This window comes from Oncorhynchus keta, unplaced genomic scaffold (assembly GCF_023373465.1).
Source record: "Oncorhynchus keta strain PuntledgeMale-10-30-2019 unplaced genomic scaffold, Oket_V2 Un_contig_86_pilon_pilon, whole genome shotgun sequence".
Lineage (NCBI taxonomy): Eukaryota > Metazoa > Chordata > Actinopteri > Salmoniformes > Salmonidae > Oncorhynchus > Oncorhynchus keta.
Genome location: NW_026290186.1, coordinates 162,501 through 180,587, shown reverse-complemented (window position 1 = coordinate 180,587; position 18,087 = coordinate 162,501). Strand labels below are relative to the sequence as shown.

Here is an 18,087-nt window from a genome sequence, read left to right as displayed (position 1 = left end):
TGGACAGACCAGGAGGAACCATGCAGTTAGTTTCAGAGACTGGACAGACCAGGAGGAACCATGCAGTTAGTTTCAGAGACTGGACAGACCAGGAGGAACCATGCAGTTAGTTTCAGAGACTGGACAGACCAGGAGGAACCATGCAGTTAGTTTCAGAGACTGGACAGACCAGGAGGAACCATGCAGTTAGTTTCAGAGACTGGACAGACAGAGAGGAACCATGCAGTTAGTTTCAGAGACTGGACAGACCAGGAGGAACCATGCAGTTAGTTTCAGAGACTGGACAGACCAGGAGGAACCATGCAGTTAGTTTCAGAGACTGGACAGACAGGAGGAACCATGCAGTTAGTTTCAGAGACTGGACAGACCAGGAGGAACCATACAGTTAGTTTCAGAGACTGGACAGACCAGGAGGAACCATGCAGTTAGTTTCAGAGACTGGACAGACAGAGAGGAACCATGCAGTTAGTTTCAGAGACTGGACAGACAGAGAGGAACCATGCAGTTAGTTTCAGAGACTGAACAGACAGAGAGGAACCAGGTACAGACCATATACAACTAGAACTACATAACAAGATCACACTATATACAGTTAGTTTCAGAGACTGAACAGCAGGTACATACACAACTAGAACTACATAACAAGATCACTATATACAGTTAGTTTCAGAGACTGAACAGCAGGTACAGACCATATACAACTAGAACTACATAACAAGATCACTATATACAGTTAGTTTCAGAGACTGAACAGCAGGTACAGACCATATACAACTAGAACTACATAACAAGATCACTATATACAGTTAGTTTCAGAGACTGAACAGCGGGTACAGACCATATACAACTATAACTACATAACTACATAACAAGATCACTATATACATCTGAAGTAGGAAGTTTACATACACCTTAGGCAAATATATCTTAAACTCAGTTTTTCCACAATTCCTGACATTTAATCCTAGTAAAAAATACCTGTTTTAGGTCAGTTAGGATCACCACTTTATTTTAAGAATTTTAATATGCATTCCCTGTACTGAGAATAAGACCTAGTCTATTGAATAATATGCATTCCCCTGTACTGAGAATAAGACCTAGTCTATTGAATAATATGCATTCCCTGTACTGAGAATAAGACCTAGTCTATTGAATAATATGCATTCCCTGTACTGAGAATGAGACCTAGTCTATTGAATAATATGCATTCACCTGTACTGAGAATGAGACCTAGTCTATTGAATAATATGCATTCCCCTGTACTGAGAATAAGACCTAGTCTATTGAATAATATGCATTCACCTGTACTGAGAATAAGACCTAGTCTATTGAATAATATGCATTCCCCTGTACTGAGAATAAGACCTAGTCTATTGAATAATATGCATTCCCTGTACTGAGAATAAGACCTAGTCTATTGAATAATATGCATTCACCTGTACTGAGAATAAGACCTAGTCTATTGAATAATATGCATTCACCTGTACTGAGAATAAGACCTAGTCTATTGAATAATATGCATTCACCTGTACTGAGAATAAGACCTAGTCTATTGAATAATATGCATTCACCTGTACTGAGAATAAGACCTAGTCTATTGAATAATATGCATTCACCTGTACTGAGAATAAGACCTAGTCTATTGAATAATATGCATTCACCTGTACTGAGAATAAGACCTAGTCTATTGAATAATATGCATTCACCTGTACTGAGAATAAGACCTAGTCTATTGAATAATATGCATTCACCTGTACTGAGAATAAGACCTAGTCTATTGAATAATATGCATTCACCTGTACTGAGAATAAGACCTAGTCTATTGAATAATATGCATTCACCTGTACTGAGAATAAGACCTAGTCTATTGAATAATATGCATTCACCTGTACTGTGAATAAGACCTAGTCTATTGAATAATATGCATTCACCTGTACTGAGAATAAGACCTAGTCTATTGAATAATATGCATTCCCCTGTACTGAGAATAAGACCTAGTCTATTGAATAATATGCATTCACCTGTACTGAGAATAAGACCTAGTCTACATCTTGATTTACAAAGTATAAAAATCAATAAAGCTTTACCGTTCAAAAACAACATTCTGAAACGGTGACATCACTCCTCTGCGTTGGTTCAATGTCATGTTGAAGTATAGAATGGGAGGAGTAGGTCACAGCATTACAGGACACAGAGAACCAAGAGTACATCTACCAAGACACAGACTGGGCTCCAACATCTACCAAGACACAGACTGGGCTCCAACATCTACCAAGACACAGACTGGGCTCCAACATCTACCAAGACACAGACTGGGCTCCAACATCTACCAAGACACAGACTGGGCTCCAACATCTACCAAGACACAGACTGGGCTCCAACATCTACCAAGACACAGACTGGGCTCCAACATCTACCAAGACACAGACTGGGCTCCAACATCTACCAAGACACAGACATCTACCAAGACACAGACTGGGCTCCAACATCTACCAAGACACAGACTGGGCTCCAACATCTACCAAGACACAGACTGGGCTCCAACATCTACCAAGACACAGACTGGGCTCCAACATCTACCAAGACACAGACTGGGCTCCAACATCTACCAAGACACAGACTGGGCTCCAACATCTACCAAGACACAGACTGGGACTCCAACATCTACCAAGACACAGACTGGGCTCCAACATCTACCAAGACACAGACTGGGCTCCAACATCTACCAAGACACAGACTGGGCTCCAACATCTACCAAGACAGAGACTGGGCTCCAACATCTACCAAGACACAGACTGGGCTCCAACATCTACCAAGACACAGACTGGGCTCCAACATCTACCAAGACACAGACTGGGCTCCAACATCTACCAAGACACAGACTGGACACAGACTCCAACATCTACCAAGACACAGACTGGGCTCCAACATCTACCAAGACACAGACTGGGCTCCAACATCTACCAAGACACAGACTGGGCTCCAACATCTACCAAGACACAGACTGGGCTCCAACATCTACCAAGACACAGACTGGGCTCCAACATCTACCAAGACACAGACTGGGCTCCAACATCTACCAAGACACAGACTGGGCTCCAACATCTACCAAGACACAGACTGGGCTCCAACATCTACCAAGACACAGACTGGGCTCCAACATCTACCAAGACACAGACTGGGCTCCAACATCTACCAAGACACAGACTGGGCTCCAACATCTACCAAGACACAGACTGGGCTCCAACATCTACCAAGACACAGACTGGGCTCCAACATCTACCAAGACACAGACTGGGCTGGGCATCTACAAGACAGACTCTAACAAGACACAGACTGGGCTCCAACATCTACCAAGACACAGACTGGGCTCCAACATCTACCAAGACACAGACTGGGCTCCAACATCTACCAAGACACAGACTGGGCTCCAACATCTACCAAGACACAGACTGGGCTCCAACATCTACCAAGACACAGACTGGGCTCCAACATCTACCAAGACACAGACTGGGCTCCAACATCTACCAAGACACAGACTGGGCTCCAACATCTACCAAGACACAGACTGGGCTCCAACATCTACCAAGACACAGACTGGGCTCCAACATCTACCAAGACACAGACTGGGCTCCAACATCTACCAAGACACAGACTGGGCTCCAACATCTACCAAGACACAGACTGGGCTCCAACATCTACCAAGACACAGACTGGGCTCCAACATCTACCAAGACACAGACTGGGCTCCAACATCTACCAAGACACAGACTGGGCTCCAACATCTACCAAGACACAGACTGGGCTCCAACATCTACCAAGACACAGACTGGGCTCCAACATCTACCAAGACACAGACTGGGCTCCAACATCTACCAAGACACAGACTGGGCTCCAACATCTACCAAGACACAGACTGGGCTCCAACATCTACCAAGACACAGACTGGGCTCCAACATCTACCAAGACACAGACTGGGCTCCAACATCTACCAAGACAGACTGGGCTCCAACATCTACCAAGACACAGACTGGGCTCCAACATCTACCAAGACACAGACTGGGCTCCAACATCTACCAAGACACAGACTGGGCTCCAACATCTACCAAGACACAGACTGGGCTCCAACATCTACCAAGACACAGACTGGGCTCCAACATCTACCAAGACACAGACTGGGCTCCAACATCTACCAAGACACAGACTGGGCTCCAACATCTACCAAGACACAGACTGGGCTCCAACATCTACCAAGACACAGACTGGGCTCCAACATCTACCAAGACACAGACTGGGCTCCAACATCTACCAAGACACAGACTGGGCTCCAACATCTACCAAGACACAGACTGGGCTCCAACATCTACCAAGACACAGACTGGGCTCCAACATCTACCAAGACACAGACTGGGCTCCAACATCTACCAAGACACAGACTGGGCTCCAACATCTACCAAGACACAGACTGGGCTCCAACATCTACCAAGACACAGACTGGGCTCCAACATCTACCAAGACACAGACTGGGCTCCAACATCTACCAAGACACAGACTGGGCTCCAACATCTACCAAGACACAGACTGGGCTCCAACATCTACCAAGACACAGACTGGGCTCCAACATCTACCAAGACACAGACTGGGCTCCAACATCTACCAAGACACAGACTGGGCTCCAACATCTACCAAGACAGACTGGGCTCCAACATCTACCAAGACACAGACTGGGCTCCAACATCTACCAAGACACAGACTGGGCACCAACATCTACCAAGACACAGACTGGGCACCAACATCTACCAAGACACAGACTGGGCTCCAACATCTACCAAGACACAGACTGGGCTCCAACATCTACCAAGACACAGACTGGGCTCCAACATCTACCAAGACACAGACTGGGCTCCAACATCTACCAAGACACAGACTGGGCTCCAACATCTACCAAGACACAGACTGGGCTCCAACATCTACCAAGACACAGACTGGGCTCCAACATCTACCAAGACACAGACTGGGCTCCAACATCTACCAAGACAGACTGGGCTCCAACATCTACCAAGACACAGACTGGGCTCCAACATCTACCAAGACACAGACTGGGCTCCAACATCTACCAAGACACAGACTGGGCTCCAACATCTACCAAGACACAGACTGGGCTCCAACATCTACCAAGACACAGACTGGGCTCCAACATCTACCAAGACACAGACTGGGCTCAACATCTACCAAGACACAGACTGGGCTCCAACATCTACCAAGACACAGACTGGGCTCCAACATCTACCAAGACACAGACTGGGCTCCAACATCTACCAAGACACAGACTGGGCTCCAACATCTACCAAGACACAGACTGACTGCTCCAACATCTACCAAGACACAGACTGGGCTCCAACATCTACCAAGACACAGACTGGGCTGGGCCAACATCTACCAAGACACAGACTGGGCTCCAACATCTACCAAGACACAGACTGGACTCCAACATCTACCAAGACACAGACTGGGCTCCAACATCTACCAAGACACAGACTGGGCTCCAACATCTACCAAGACACAGACTGGGCTCCAACATCTACCAAGACACAGACTGGGCTCCAACATCTACCAAGACACAGACTGGGCTCCAACATCTACCAAGACACAGACTGGGCTCCAACATCTACCAAGACACAGACTGGGCTCCAACATCTACCAAGACACAGACTGGGCTCCAACATCTACCAAGACACAGACTGGGCTCCAACATCTACCAAGACACAGACTGGGCTCCAACATCTACCAAGACACAGACTGGGCTCCAACATCTACCAAGACACAGACTGGGCTCCAACATCTACCAAGACACAGACTGGGCTCCAACATCTACCAAGACACAGACTGGGCTCCAACATCTACCAAGACACAGACTGGGCTCCAATCACACGGACGTCAACAGAACATCTACCAAGACACAGACTGGGCTCCAATCACACGGACGTCAACAGAACATCAGTCCTCCAAGAAGAGGTCCTGCAGGTGTTGCTTTTGCCTGCGATCCAGCTCTTCTGCCGTAGGGTAGCAGGCTTTAGGTCAACAACCTGCACCGTCCTGACATCTTCCCCAGTGTCTTCCAAACAGACCAAGTAGTTCACCGGCCCCAGCTGCTGCACTACACGGTATGGACCTTTCCATCTCGAAGCTAGCTTGGCAGTGAACTTCATAGTTGCCTTTGACAGATGATGTGAACCCTAAATCCTGTAGCTTGAGTCATCTGTACTGTAGGCTACATCCTCCCCTTTATGTAGCATGACAGCATTACAGTAGAGAACCAAGAGTACATCTACCAAGACACAGACTGGGCTCCAATCACACGGACGTCAACAGAACTGTGTGCTTATTATCATCAACGAGCTAATAGCCTAGCATCACAACCCTAAATCCTGTAGCTTAAGTCATCTGTACTTTAGGCTCCACCCCCTTTTATGTAGCATGACACTTCTAATGAAGACTTCACCTTCCAGTAAAGAAAACACAGAACAGGAAACTACATGTGTAAAACAACACCGAGGAGGTTGGTGTTGTAATTATGGCAAAAGGCTGTGGTTTTTAAAACGGACGTAACATACGATGAAGAAATGCATCAACGCAATAACGAGTGAAACAATTACAGAGATCGAGAGTATGCTGCCACCTGCACAGCAGAGGCCCAGGCCATCTCTCCCTAACTACTGTCTAATATCATCAATACAGGCCATCTCTCCCTAACTACTGTCTAATATCACCAATACAGGCCATCTCTCCCTAACTACTGTCTAATGTCATCAATACAGGCCATCTCTCCCCAACTACTGTCTAATATCACCAATACAGGCCATCTCTCCCTAACTACTGTCTAATATCATCAATACAGGCCATCTCTCCCTAACTACTGTCTAATGTCATCAATACAGGCCATCTCTCCCCAACTACTGTCTAATATCATCAATACAGGCCATCTCTCCCTAACTACTGTCTAATGTCATCAATACAGGCCATCTCTCCCTAACTACTGTCTAATGTCATCAATACAGGCCATCTCTCCCTAACTACTGTCTAATGTCATCAATACAGGCCATCTCTCCCTAACTACTGTCTAATGTCATCAATACAGGCCATCTCTCCCCAACTACTGTCTAATATCATCAATACAGGCCATCTCTCCCTAACTACTGTCTAATGTCATCAATACAGGCCATCTCTCCCCAACTACTGTCTAATGTCATCAATACAGGCCATCTCTCCCTAACTACTGTCTAATGTCATCAATACAGGCCATCTCTCCCTAACTACTGTCTAATGTCATCAATACAGGCCATCTCTCCCCAACTACTGTCTAATGTCATCAATACAGGCCATCTCTCCCTAACTACTGTCTAATGTCATCAATACAGGCCATCTCTCCCTAACTACTGTCTAATGTCATCAATACAGGCCATCTCTCCCTAACTACTGTCTAATGTCATCAATACAGGCCATCTCTCCCTAACTACTGTCTAATGTCATCAATACAGGCCATCTCCCTAACTACTGTCTAATGTCATCAATACAGGCCATCTCTCCCTAACTACTGTCTAATGTCATCAATACAGGCCATCTCTCCCTAACTACTGTCTAATGTCATCAATACAGGCCATCTCTCCCTAACTACTGTCTAATGTCATCAATACAGGCCATCTCTCCCTAACTACTGTCTAATGTCATCAATACAGGCCATCTCTCCCCAACTACTGTCTAATGTCATCAATACAGGCCATCTCTCCCTAACTACTGTCTAATGTCATCAATACAGGCCATCTCTCCCCAACTACTGTCTAATGTCATCAATACAGGCCATCTCTCCCTAACTACTGTCTAATGTCATCAATACAGGCCATCTCTCCCTAACTACTGTCTAATGTCATCAATACAGGCCATCTCTCCCTAACTACTGTCTAATGTCATCAATACAGGCCATCTCTCCCCAACTACTGTCTAATATCACCAATACAGGCCATCTCTCCCTAACTACTGTCTAATGTCATCAATACAGGCCATCTCTCCCTAACTACTGTCTAATGTCATCAATACAGGCCATCTCTCCCTAACTACTGTCTAATGTCATCAATACAGGCCATCTCTCCCTAACTACTGTCTAATGTCATCAATACAGGCCATCTCTCCCTAACTACTGTCTAATGTCATCAATACAGGCCATCTCTCCCTAACTACTGTCTAATGTCATCAATACAGGCCATCTCTCCCTAACTACTGTCTAATATCATCAATACAGGCCATCTCTCCCTAACTACTGTCTAATGTCATCAATACAGGCCATCTCTCCCTAACTACTGTCTAATATCATCAATACAGGCCATCTCTCCCTAACTACTGTCTAATATCATCAATACAGGCCATCTCTCCCTAACTACTGTCTAATATCATCAATACAGGCCATCTCTCCCTAACTACTGTCTAATGTCATCAATACAGGCCATCTCTCCCTAACTACTGTCTAATGTCATCAATACAGGCCATCTCTCCCTAACTACTGTCTAATGTCATCAATACAGGCCATCTCTCCCTAACTACTGTCTAATGTCATCAATACAGGCCATCTCTCCCTAACTACTGTCTAATATCATCAATACAGGCCATCTCTCCCTAACTACTGTCTAATGTCATCAATACAGGCCATCTCTCCCTAACTACTGTCTAATGTCATCAATACAGGCCATCTCTCCCTAACTACTGTCTAATGTCATCAATACAGGCCATCTCTCCCTAACTACTGTCTAATGTCATCAATACAGGCCATCTCTCCCTAACTACTGTCTAATATCACCAATACAGGCCATCTCTCCCTAACTACTGTCTAATATCATCAATACAGGCCATCTCTCCCTAACTACTGTCTAATGTCATCAATACAGGCCATCTCTCCTAACTACTGTCTAATGTCATCAATACAGGCCATCTCTCCCTAACTACTGTCTAATATCATCAATACAGGCCATCTCTCCCTAACTACTGTCTAATATCACCAATACAGGCCATCTCTCCCTAACTACTGTCTAATATCATCAATACAGGCCATCTCTCCCTAACTACTGTCTAATGTCACCAATACAGGCCATCTCTCCCTAACTACTGTCTAATATCACCAATACAGGCCATCTCTCCCTAACTACTGTCTAATGTCACCAATACAGGCCATCTCTCCCTAACTACTGTCTAATATCACCAATACAGGCCATCTCTCCCTAACTACTGTCTAATATCACCAATACAGGCCATCTCTCCCTAACTACTGTCTAATGTCACCAATACAGGCCATCTCTCCCTAACTACTGTCTAATGTCACCAATACAGGCCATCTCTCCCTAACTACTGTCTAATATCATCAATACAGGCCATCTCTCCCTAACTACTGTCTAATGTCATCAATACAGGCCATCTCTCCCTAACTACTGTCTAATATCACCAATACAGGCCATCTCTCCCTAACTACTGTCTAATATCACCAATACAGGCCATCTCTCCCTAACTACTGTCTAATATCACCAATACAGGCCATCTCTCCCCAACTACTGTCTAATATCACCAATACAGGCCATCTCTCCCTAACTACTGTCTAATATCACCAATACAGGCCATCTCTCCCTAACTACTGTCTAATATCATCAATACAGGCCATCTCTCCCTAACTACTGTCTAATGTCATCAATACAGGCCATCTCTCCTAACTACTGTCTAATGTCATCAATACAGGCCATCTCTCCCTAACTACTGTCTAATGTCATCAATACAGGCCATCTCTCCCTAACTACTGTCTAATGTCATCAATACAGGCCATCTCTCCCTAACTACTGTCTAATGTCATCAATACAGGCCATCTCTCCTAACTACTGTCTAATGTCATCAATACAGGCCATCTCTCCCTAACTACTGTCTAATGTCACCAATACAGGCCATCTCTCCCCAACTACTGTCTAATATCATCAATACAGGCCATCTCTCCCTAACTACTGTCTAATATCACCAATACAGGCCATCTCTCCTAACTACTGTCTAATATCATCAATACAAGCCATCTCTCCCTAACTACTGTCTAATGTCACCAATACAGGCCATCTCTCACTAACTACTGTCTAATATCACCAATACAGGCCATCTCTCCCTAACTACTGTCTAATATCACCAATACAGGCCATCTCTCCCTAACTACTGTCTAATATCACCAATACAGGCCATCTCTCCCTAACTACTGTCTAATATCATCAATACAGGCCATCTCTCCCCAACTACTGTCTAATATCACCAATACAGGCCATCTCTCCCTAACTACTGTCTAATATCACAATACAGGCCATCTCTCCCCAACTACTGTCTAATATCACCAATACAGGCCATCTCTCCCTAACTACTGTCTAATATCATCAATACAGGCCATCTCTCCCTAACTACTGTCTAATATCACCAATACAGGCCATCTCTCCCTAACTACTGTCTAATATCACCAATACAGGCCATCTCTCCCTAACTACTGTCTAATATCACCAATACAGGCCATCTCTCCCTAACTACTGTCTAATATCACCAATACAGGCCATCTCTCCCTAACTACTGTCTAATATCACCAATACAGGCCATCTCTCCCTAACTACTGTCTAATATCACCAATACAGGCCATCTCTCCCTAACTACTGTCTAATATCACCAATACAGGCCATCTCTCCCTAACTACTGTCTAATATCACCAATACAGGCCATCTCTCCCTAACTACTGTCTAATATCACCAATACAGGCCATCTCTCCCTAACTACTGTCTAATATCACCAATACAGGCCATCTCTCCCTAACTACTGTCTAATATCACCAATACAGGCCATCTCTCCCTAACTACTGTCTAATATCACCAATACAGGCCATCTCTCCCTAACTACTGTCTAATATCACCAATACAGGCCATCTCTCCCTAACTACTGTCTAATATCACCAATACAGGCCATCTCTCCCTAACTACTGTCTAATATCACCAATACAGGCCATCTCTCCCTAACTACTGTCTAATGTCACCAATACAGGCCATCTCTCCCTAACTACTGTCTAATATCACCAATACAGGCCATCTCTCCCTAACTACTGTCTAATATCACCAATACAGGCCATCTCTCCCTAACTACTGTCTAATATCACCAATACAGGCCATCTCTCCCCAACTACTGTCTAATGTCACCAATACAGGCCATCTCTCCCTAACTATTGTCTAATATCATCAATACAGGCCATCTCTCCCTAACTACTGTCTAATGTCATCAATACAGGCCATCTATTCCTAACTACTGTCTAATATCACCAATACAGGCCATCTCTCCCTAACGACGGTCTAATATCACCAATACAGGCCATCTCTCCCTAACTACTGTCTAATATCACCAATACAGGCCATCTCTCCCCAACTACTGTCTAATATCACCAATACAGGCCAGGCCATCTCTCCCTAACTACTGTCTAATATCACCAATACAGGCCATCTCTCCCTAACTACTGTCTAATATCACCAATACAGGCCATCTCTCCCTAACTACTGTCTAATATCATCAATACAGGCCATCTCTCCCCTAACTACTGTCTAATGTCATCAATACAGGCCATCTCTCCCTAACTACTGTCTAATGTCATCAATACAGGCCATCTCTCCCTAACTACTGTCTAATGTCATCAATACAGGCCATCTCTCCCTAACTACTGTCTAATATCACCAATACAGGCCATCTCTCCCTAACTACTGTCTAATGTCACCAATACAGGCCATCTCTCCCTAACTACTGTCTAATATCACCAATACAGGCCATCTCTCCCCAACTACTGTCTAATGTCATCAATACAGGCCATCTCTCCCCAACTACTGTCTAATATCACCAATACAGGCCAGGCCATCTCTCCCTAACTACTGTCTAATATCATCAATACAAGCCATCTCTCCCTAACTACTGTCTAATGTCACCAATACAGGCCATCTCTCACGAACTACTGTCTAATATCGCCAATACAGGCCATCTCTCCCTAACTACTGTCTAATATCACCAATACAGGCCATCTCTCCCTAACTACTGTCTAATATCACCAATACAGGCCATCTCTCCCTAACTACTGTCTAATATCATCAATACAAGCCATCTCTCCCTAACTACTGTCTAATATCACCAATACAGGCCATCTCTCCCTAACTACTGTCTAATATCACCAATACAGGCCATCTCTCCCTAACTACTGTCTAATATCACCAATACAGGCCATCTCTCCCTAACTACTGTCTAATATCATCAATACAGGCCATCTCTCCCTAACTACTGTCTAATATCACCAATACAGGCCATCTCTCCCTAACTACTGTCTAATATCACCAATACAGGCCATCTCTCCCTAACTACTGTCTAATATCACCAATACAGGCCATCTCTCCCTAACTACTGTCTAATATCACCAATACAGGACATCTCTCCCTAACTACTGTCTAATATCACCAATACAGGCCATCTCTCCCTAACTACTGTCTAATATCACCAATACAGGACATCTCTCCCTAACTACTGTCTAATATCACCAATACAGGACATCTCTCCCTAACTACTGTCTAATATCACCAATACAGGACATCTCTCCCTAACTACTGTCTAATATCACCAATACAGGCCATCTCTCCCTAACTACTGTCTAATATCACCAATACAGGCCAACTCTCCCTAAACCCTCCCACAGCCTACACCAACCCCTCCCATAGCCTACACCAACCCCTCCCAGAACAGCCCAAACCAACCCCTCCAGGAGCCCACACCAACCCTCCCATAGCCTACACCAACCCTCCCATAGCCTACACCAACCCTCCCACAGGCCTCCCAACCCTCCCATAGCCCACACCAACCCCTCCCATAGCCCACACCAACCCTCCCACAGCCCACACCAACCCCTCCCATAGCCTGGTGTACCAACCCCTCCCATAGCCTACACCAACCCCCATAGCCTCACCATAGCCTACACCAACCCCTCCCACAGCCTCCCACACCAACCCCCTCCCACAGCCCACACCAGCCTCTCCCACAGCCCACACCAACCTCTCCCACAGCCTACACCAACCCTCCCACAGCCCACACCAACCTCTCCCACAGCCCACACCAACCCCTCCCATAGCCCACCAACCCCTCCATTAGCCTACACCAACCCCTCCCACAGCCACCCTATGCCCCTCCCACAGCCCACACCAACCCCTCCCACAGCCACACCAACCCCTCCCACAGCCACTCTAACCCCTCCCACAGCCACCCTAACCCCCCCCACCTACACCAACCCCTCCCACAGCCACCCTAACCTCTCCCACAGCCACCCTAACCTCCCACCCTACAGCAGGACATATGTATTATAACCACCCATTACTCACCACGGTCCGCTGTTTATACTCAGGAACACCCTGACCCCTCCCACAGCCGCCCCAACCCCTCCCACAGCCACCCTAACCCCTCCCACCTTCTACAGCAGGAGGTACTGTATTATAACCACCCCTCCGTCACCACGGTCCGCTGTTTACAGGAACACCCTGACCCCTCCCACAGCCGCCCTAACCCCTCCCACAGCCACACCAACCCCTCCCACCTTCTACAGCAGGAGGTATATGTAGACAACCACACCCCTTACTCACCACGGTCCGCTGTTTATTGGGCAGGAACACCCTGACCCCTCCCACAGCCACCAACCCCTCCCACAGCCACCCAACCCCTCCCACCTTCTCAGCAGGCCTACAGCCACCCTAACCCCCCACCTCACCACCCGCTGTTTATTGGGCAGGAACACCCTAACCCCTCCCACCTTCTACAGCAGGAGGTATATGCATTATAACCACCCCTTACTCACCACGGTCCGCTGTTTATTGGGCAGGAACACCCTAACCCTCCCACCTTCTACAGCAGGAGGTAACCCACCCCACAGGTCCGCTGTTTACAGGAACACCTAACCCCTCCCACCTTCTACAGCAGGAGGTATATGTATTATAACCACCCCTTACTCACCACGGTCCGCTGTTTATTGGGCAGGAACACCTGACGATGGGTTTCTGAGGGGAGCGGGGATTGGCCCGTCCGTCTGTAGGGGTCTGGAGGACAGCCAGGGTGTTGGGGGCGGAGGGGAGAAGGAACTGGGTGCCCCGGATCCCCCAGAACAGCTCAAACCCCCCGTCCAGGAGGGAAGGGGGCGTGGGGAGGAGGAGTAGAAGTCTGTCCTGTTCCCCATGGCCTCCAGGAGCTGCTGCTCCTCTGCTGCAGAGCGTCAGCTTACTGGTGTACTCCTCATAGGCCTACAGAGACAACACACACACAGCTTACTGGTGTACTCCTCATAGGTCTACAGAGACAACACACACACACACCTTACTGTGTACTCCTCATAGGCCTACAGGGACAACACACACACACACATCTTACTGGTGTACTCCTCATAGGCCTACAGAGACAACACACACACACAGCTTACTGGTGTACTCCTCATAGGCCTACAGAGACAACACACACACACAGCTTACTGGGGTACTCCTCATAGGCCTACAGAGACAACACACACACAGCTTACTGGTGTACTCCTCATAGGCCTACAGAGACAACACACACACAGCTTACTGGTGTACTCCTCATAGACCTACAGAGACAACACACACACACACAGCTTACTGGTGTACTCCTCATAGGCCTACAGAGACAACACACACACACAGCTTACTAGGGTACTCCTCATAGGCCTACAGAGACAACACACACACACACAGCTTACTGGTGTACTCCTCATAGGCCTACAGAGACAACACACACACACACACACACACAGCTTACTGGTGTACTCCTCATAGGCCTACAGAGACAACACACACACAGCTTACTGTGTACTCCTCATAGGCCTACAGAGACAACACACACAGCTTACTGGGGTACTCCTCATAGGCCTACAGAGACAACACACACACACAGCTTACTGGTGTACTCCTCATAGGCCTACAGAGACAACACACACACACACAGCTTACTGGGGTACTCCTCATAGGCCTACAGAGACAACACACACACACACACAGCTTACTGGGGTACTCCTCATAGGCCTACAGAGACAACACACACACACAGCTTACTGGTGTACTCCTCATAGGCCTACAGAGACAACACACACACAGCTTACTGGTGTACTCCTCATAGGCCTACAGAGACAACACACACACACACAGCTTACTGGTGTACTCCTCATAGGCCTACAGAGACAACACACACACACACAGCTTACTGGTGTACTCCTCATAGGCCTACAGAGACAACACACACACACACAGCTTACTGGTGTACTCCTCATAGACCTACAGAGACAACACACACACACACAGCTTACTGGTGTACTCCTCATAGGCCTACAGAGACAACACACACACACACAGCTTACTGTGTACTCCTCATAGGCCTACAGAGACAACACACACACACAGCTTACTGGTGTACTCCTCATAGGCCTACAGAGACAACACACACACACACACACACAGCTTACTGGTGTACTCCTCATAGGCCTACAGAGACAACACACACACACAGCTTACTGGTGTACTCCTCATAGGCCTACAGAGACAACACACACACACACACAGCTTACTGGTGTACTCCTCATAGGCCTACAGAGACAACACACACACACACAGCTTACTGGTGTACTCCTCATAGGCCTACAGAGACAACACACACACACACAGCTTACTGGTGTACTCCTCATAGGCCTACAGAGACAACACACACACACACAGCTTACTGGTGTACTCCTCATAGGCCTACAGAGACAACACACACACACAGCTTACTGGTGTACTCCTCATAGGCCTACAGAGACAACACACACACACACACACACAGCTTACTGGTGTACTCCTCATAGGCCTACAGAGACAACACACACACACAGCTTACTGGTGTACTCCTCATAGGCCTACAGAGACAACACACACACACAGCTTACTGGTGTACTCCTCATAGGCCTACAGAGACAACACACACACACAGTTTGGACACCTACATTCCAGGTTTGACTATTTTCACACATTGTGTACTCCTCAGTGAAGACTACAGAGACAACAACACACACACACACAAACACACACACATGTAGTTTTAGACTTCACCACACACACAACACAAAATCACAACAGCTTATTGGTGTATTCCTCATCCTAAGAGACATCACACAGCTTTGGTGTACTCCTCATGGCCTACAGAGACAACACACACACACATCTTGGTTCTCCTCATAGGCCTAGAGACAACACACTGGAATCTTACTGGTGTATTTTCCAACATAGGCCTGAAGGAGACAACACATATGCAGTGCTTACTGGTTATTCCTCATAGGCCTACAGAGACAACAACACAAACCATCTTACTGGTGTACTCCATCTTAGGCCTACAGAGACAACACACACACACAGCTCACTGGTGTACTCCTCATAGGCCTACAGAGCAACACACACAGCTTACTGGTGTACTCCTCATAGGCCTACAGAGACAACACAATGATTACTGGTGTACCCTCATAGGCCTACAGCAACCAAACCAGATGCTTACTGATGTACTCCTCATAGGCCTGTGAGACAACACACACACACAGCTTACTGGTGTACTCCTCATAGGCCTACAGAGACAACACAACATCTTACTGGTGTACTCGCTCATAGGCCTACAGAGACAACACACACACACACATCTTACTGGTGTACTCCTCATAGGCCTACAGAGACAACACACACACAAATCTTACTGGTGTACTCCTCATAGGCCTACAGAGACAACACACAGTTGGACACAGCTTAATGGTGTACTCCTCATTTACCAAAGGACAATTTCACACCACAGCTTACTGATGTACTTCCTCATAGGCCTACAGAGACAACACACACAAAGCTTACAAGGGTACTCTCATAGGCCTACAGAGACCACACACACACAGCTTACTGGTGTACTCCTCATAGGCCTAAGAGACAACACACACAGGTACCTCTGGACAGGTGTACATCATCCTCCTCCTCACAGGGTAACTCACCTCCAGGTATATGGACAGAGGGGTACATCCTCCTCCTCACAGGGTAACTCACCTCCAGGTATATGGACAGAGGGGTACATCCTCCTCCTCCTCACAGGGTAACTCACCTCCAGGTATATGGACAGAGGGGTACATCCTCCTCCTCATCACAGGGTAACTCACCTCCAGGTATATGGACAGAGGGGTACATCCTCCTCCTCACAGGGTAACTCACCTCCAGGTATATGGACAGAGGGGTACATCCTCCTCCTCACAGGGTAACTCACCTCCAGGTATATGGACAGAGGGGTACATCCTCCTCCTCACAGGGTAACTCACCTCCAGGTATATGGACAGAGGGGTACATCCTCCTCCTCCTCACAGGGTAACTCACCTCCAGGTATATGGACAGAGGGGTACATCCTCCTCCTCCTCACAGGGTAACTCACCTCCAGGTATATGGACAGAGGGGTACATCCTCCTCCTCACAGGGTAACTCACCTCCAGGTATATGGACAGAGGGGTACATCCTCCTCCTCACAGGGTAACTCACCTCCAGGTATATGGACAGAGGGGTACATCCTCCTCCTCACCTCACAGGTATAACTCACCTCCAGGTATATGGACAGAGGGGTACATCCTCCTCCTCCTCACAGGGTAACTCACCTCCAGGTATATGGACAGAGGGGTACATCCTCCTCCTCATCACAGGGTAACTCACCTCCAGGTATATGGACAGAGGGGTACATCCTCCTCCTCACAGGGTAACTCACCTCCAGGTATATGGACAGAGGGGTACATCCTCCTCCTCACAGGGTAACTCACCTCCAGGTATATGCACAGAGGGGTACATCCTCCTCCTCACAGGGTAACTCACCTCCAGGTATATGGACAGAGGGGTACATCCTCCTCCTCACAGGGTAACTCACCTCCAGGTATATGGACAGAGGGGTACATCCTCCTCCTCACAGGGTAACTCACCTCCAGGT

At 47.0% G+C, this 18,087-nt stretch overlaps 1 protein-coding gene and 1 long non-coding RNA gene across 5 annotated transcripts in view; both read right to left on the bottom strand.

The window, feature by feature from the left end:
* LOC127926940 (serine/threonine-protein kinase B-raf-like) overlaps window positions 1–18,087 on the bottom strand; it is a 130,602-nt gene that overhangs the window by 74,729 nt on the left and 37,786 nt on the right. Inside the window, 4 exon segments of the mRNA XM_052512567.1 lie at window positions 13,912–13,946; window positions 14,101–14,258; window positions 14,261–14,316; window positions 16,537–16,576. Coding sequence (XP_052368527.1) covers window positions 13,912–13,946; window positions 14,101–14,258; window positions 14,261–14,316; window positions 16,537–16,576 — 289 coding nt within the window.
* LOC127926941 (uncharacterized) lies at window positions 1,035–2,033 on the bottom strand. 4 transcript variants are annotated; one of them, XR_008125593.1, is made up of 3 exons: window positions 1,410–2,033; window positions 1,231–1,365; window positions 1,035–1,097 (listed from the first exon to the last, which is right to left on the bottom strand). It is a non-coding gene; the product is annotated as an uncharacterized LOC127926941 (long non-coding RNA). The 4 variants fall into 4 exon arrangements; XR_008125594.1 differs by having other exon boundaries at window positions 1,455–2,033; XR_008125595.1 differs by having other exon boundaries at window positions 1,500–2,033.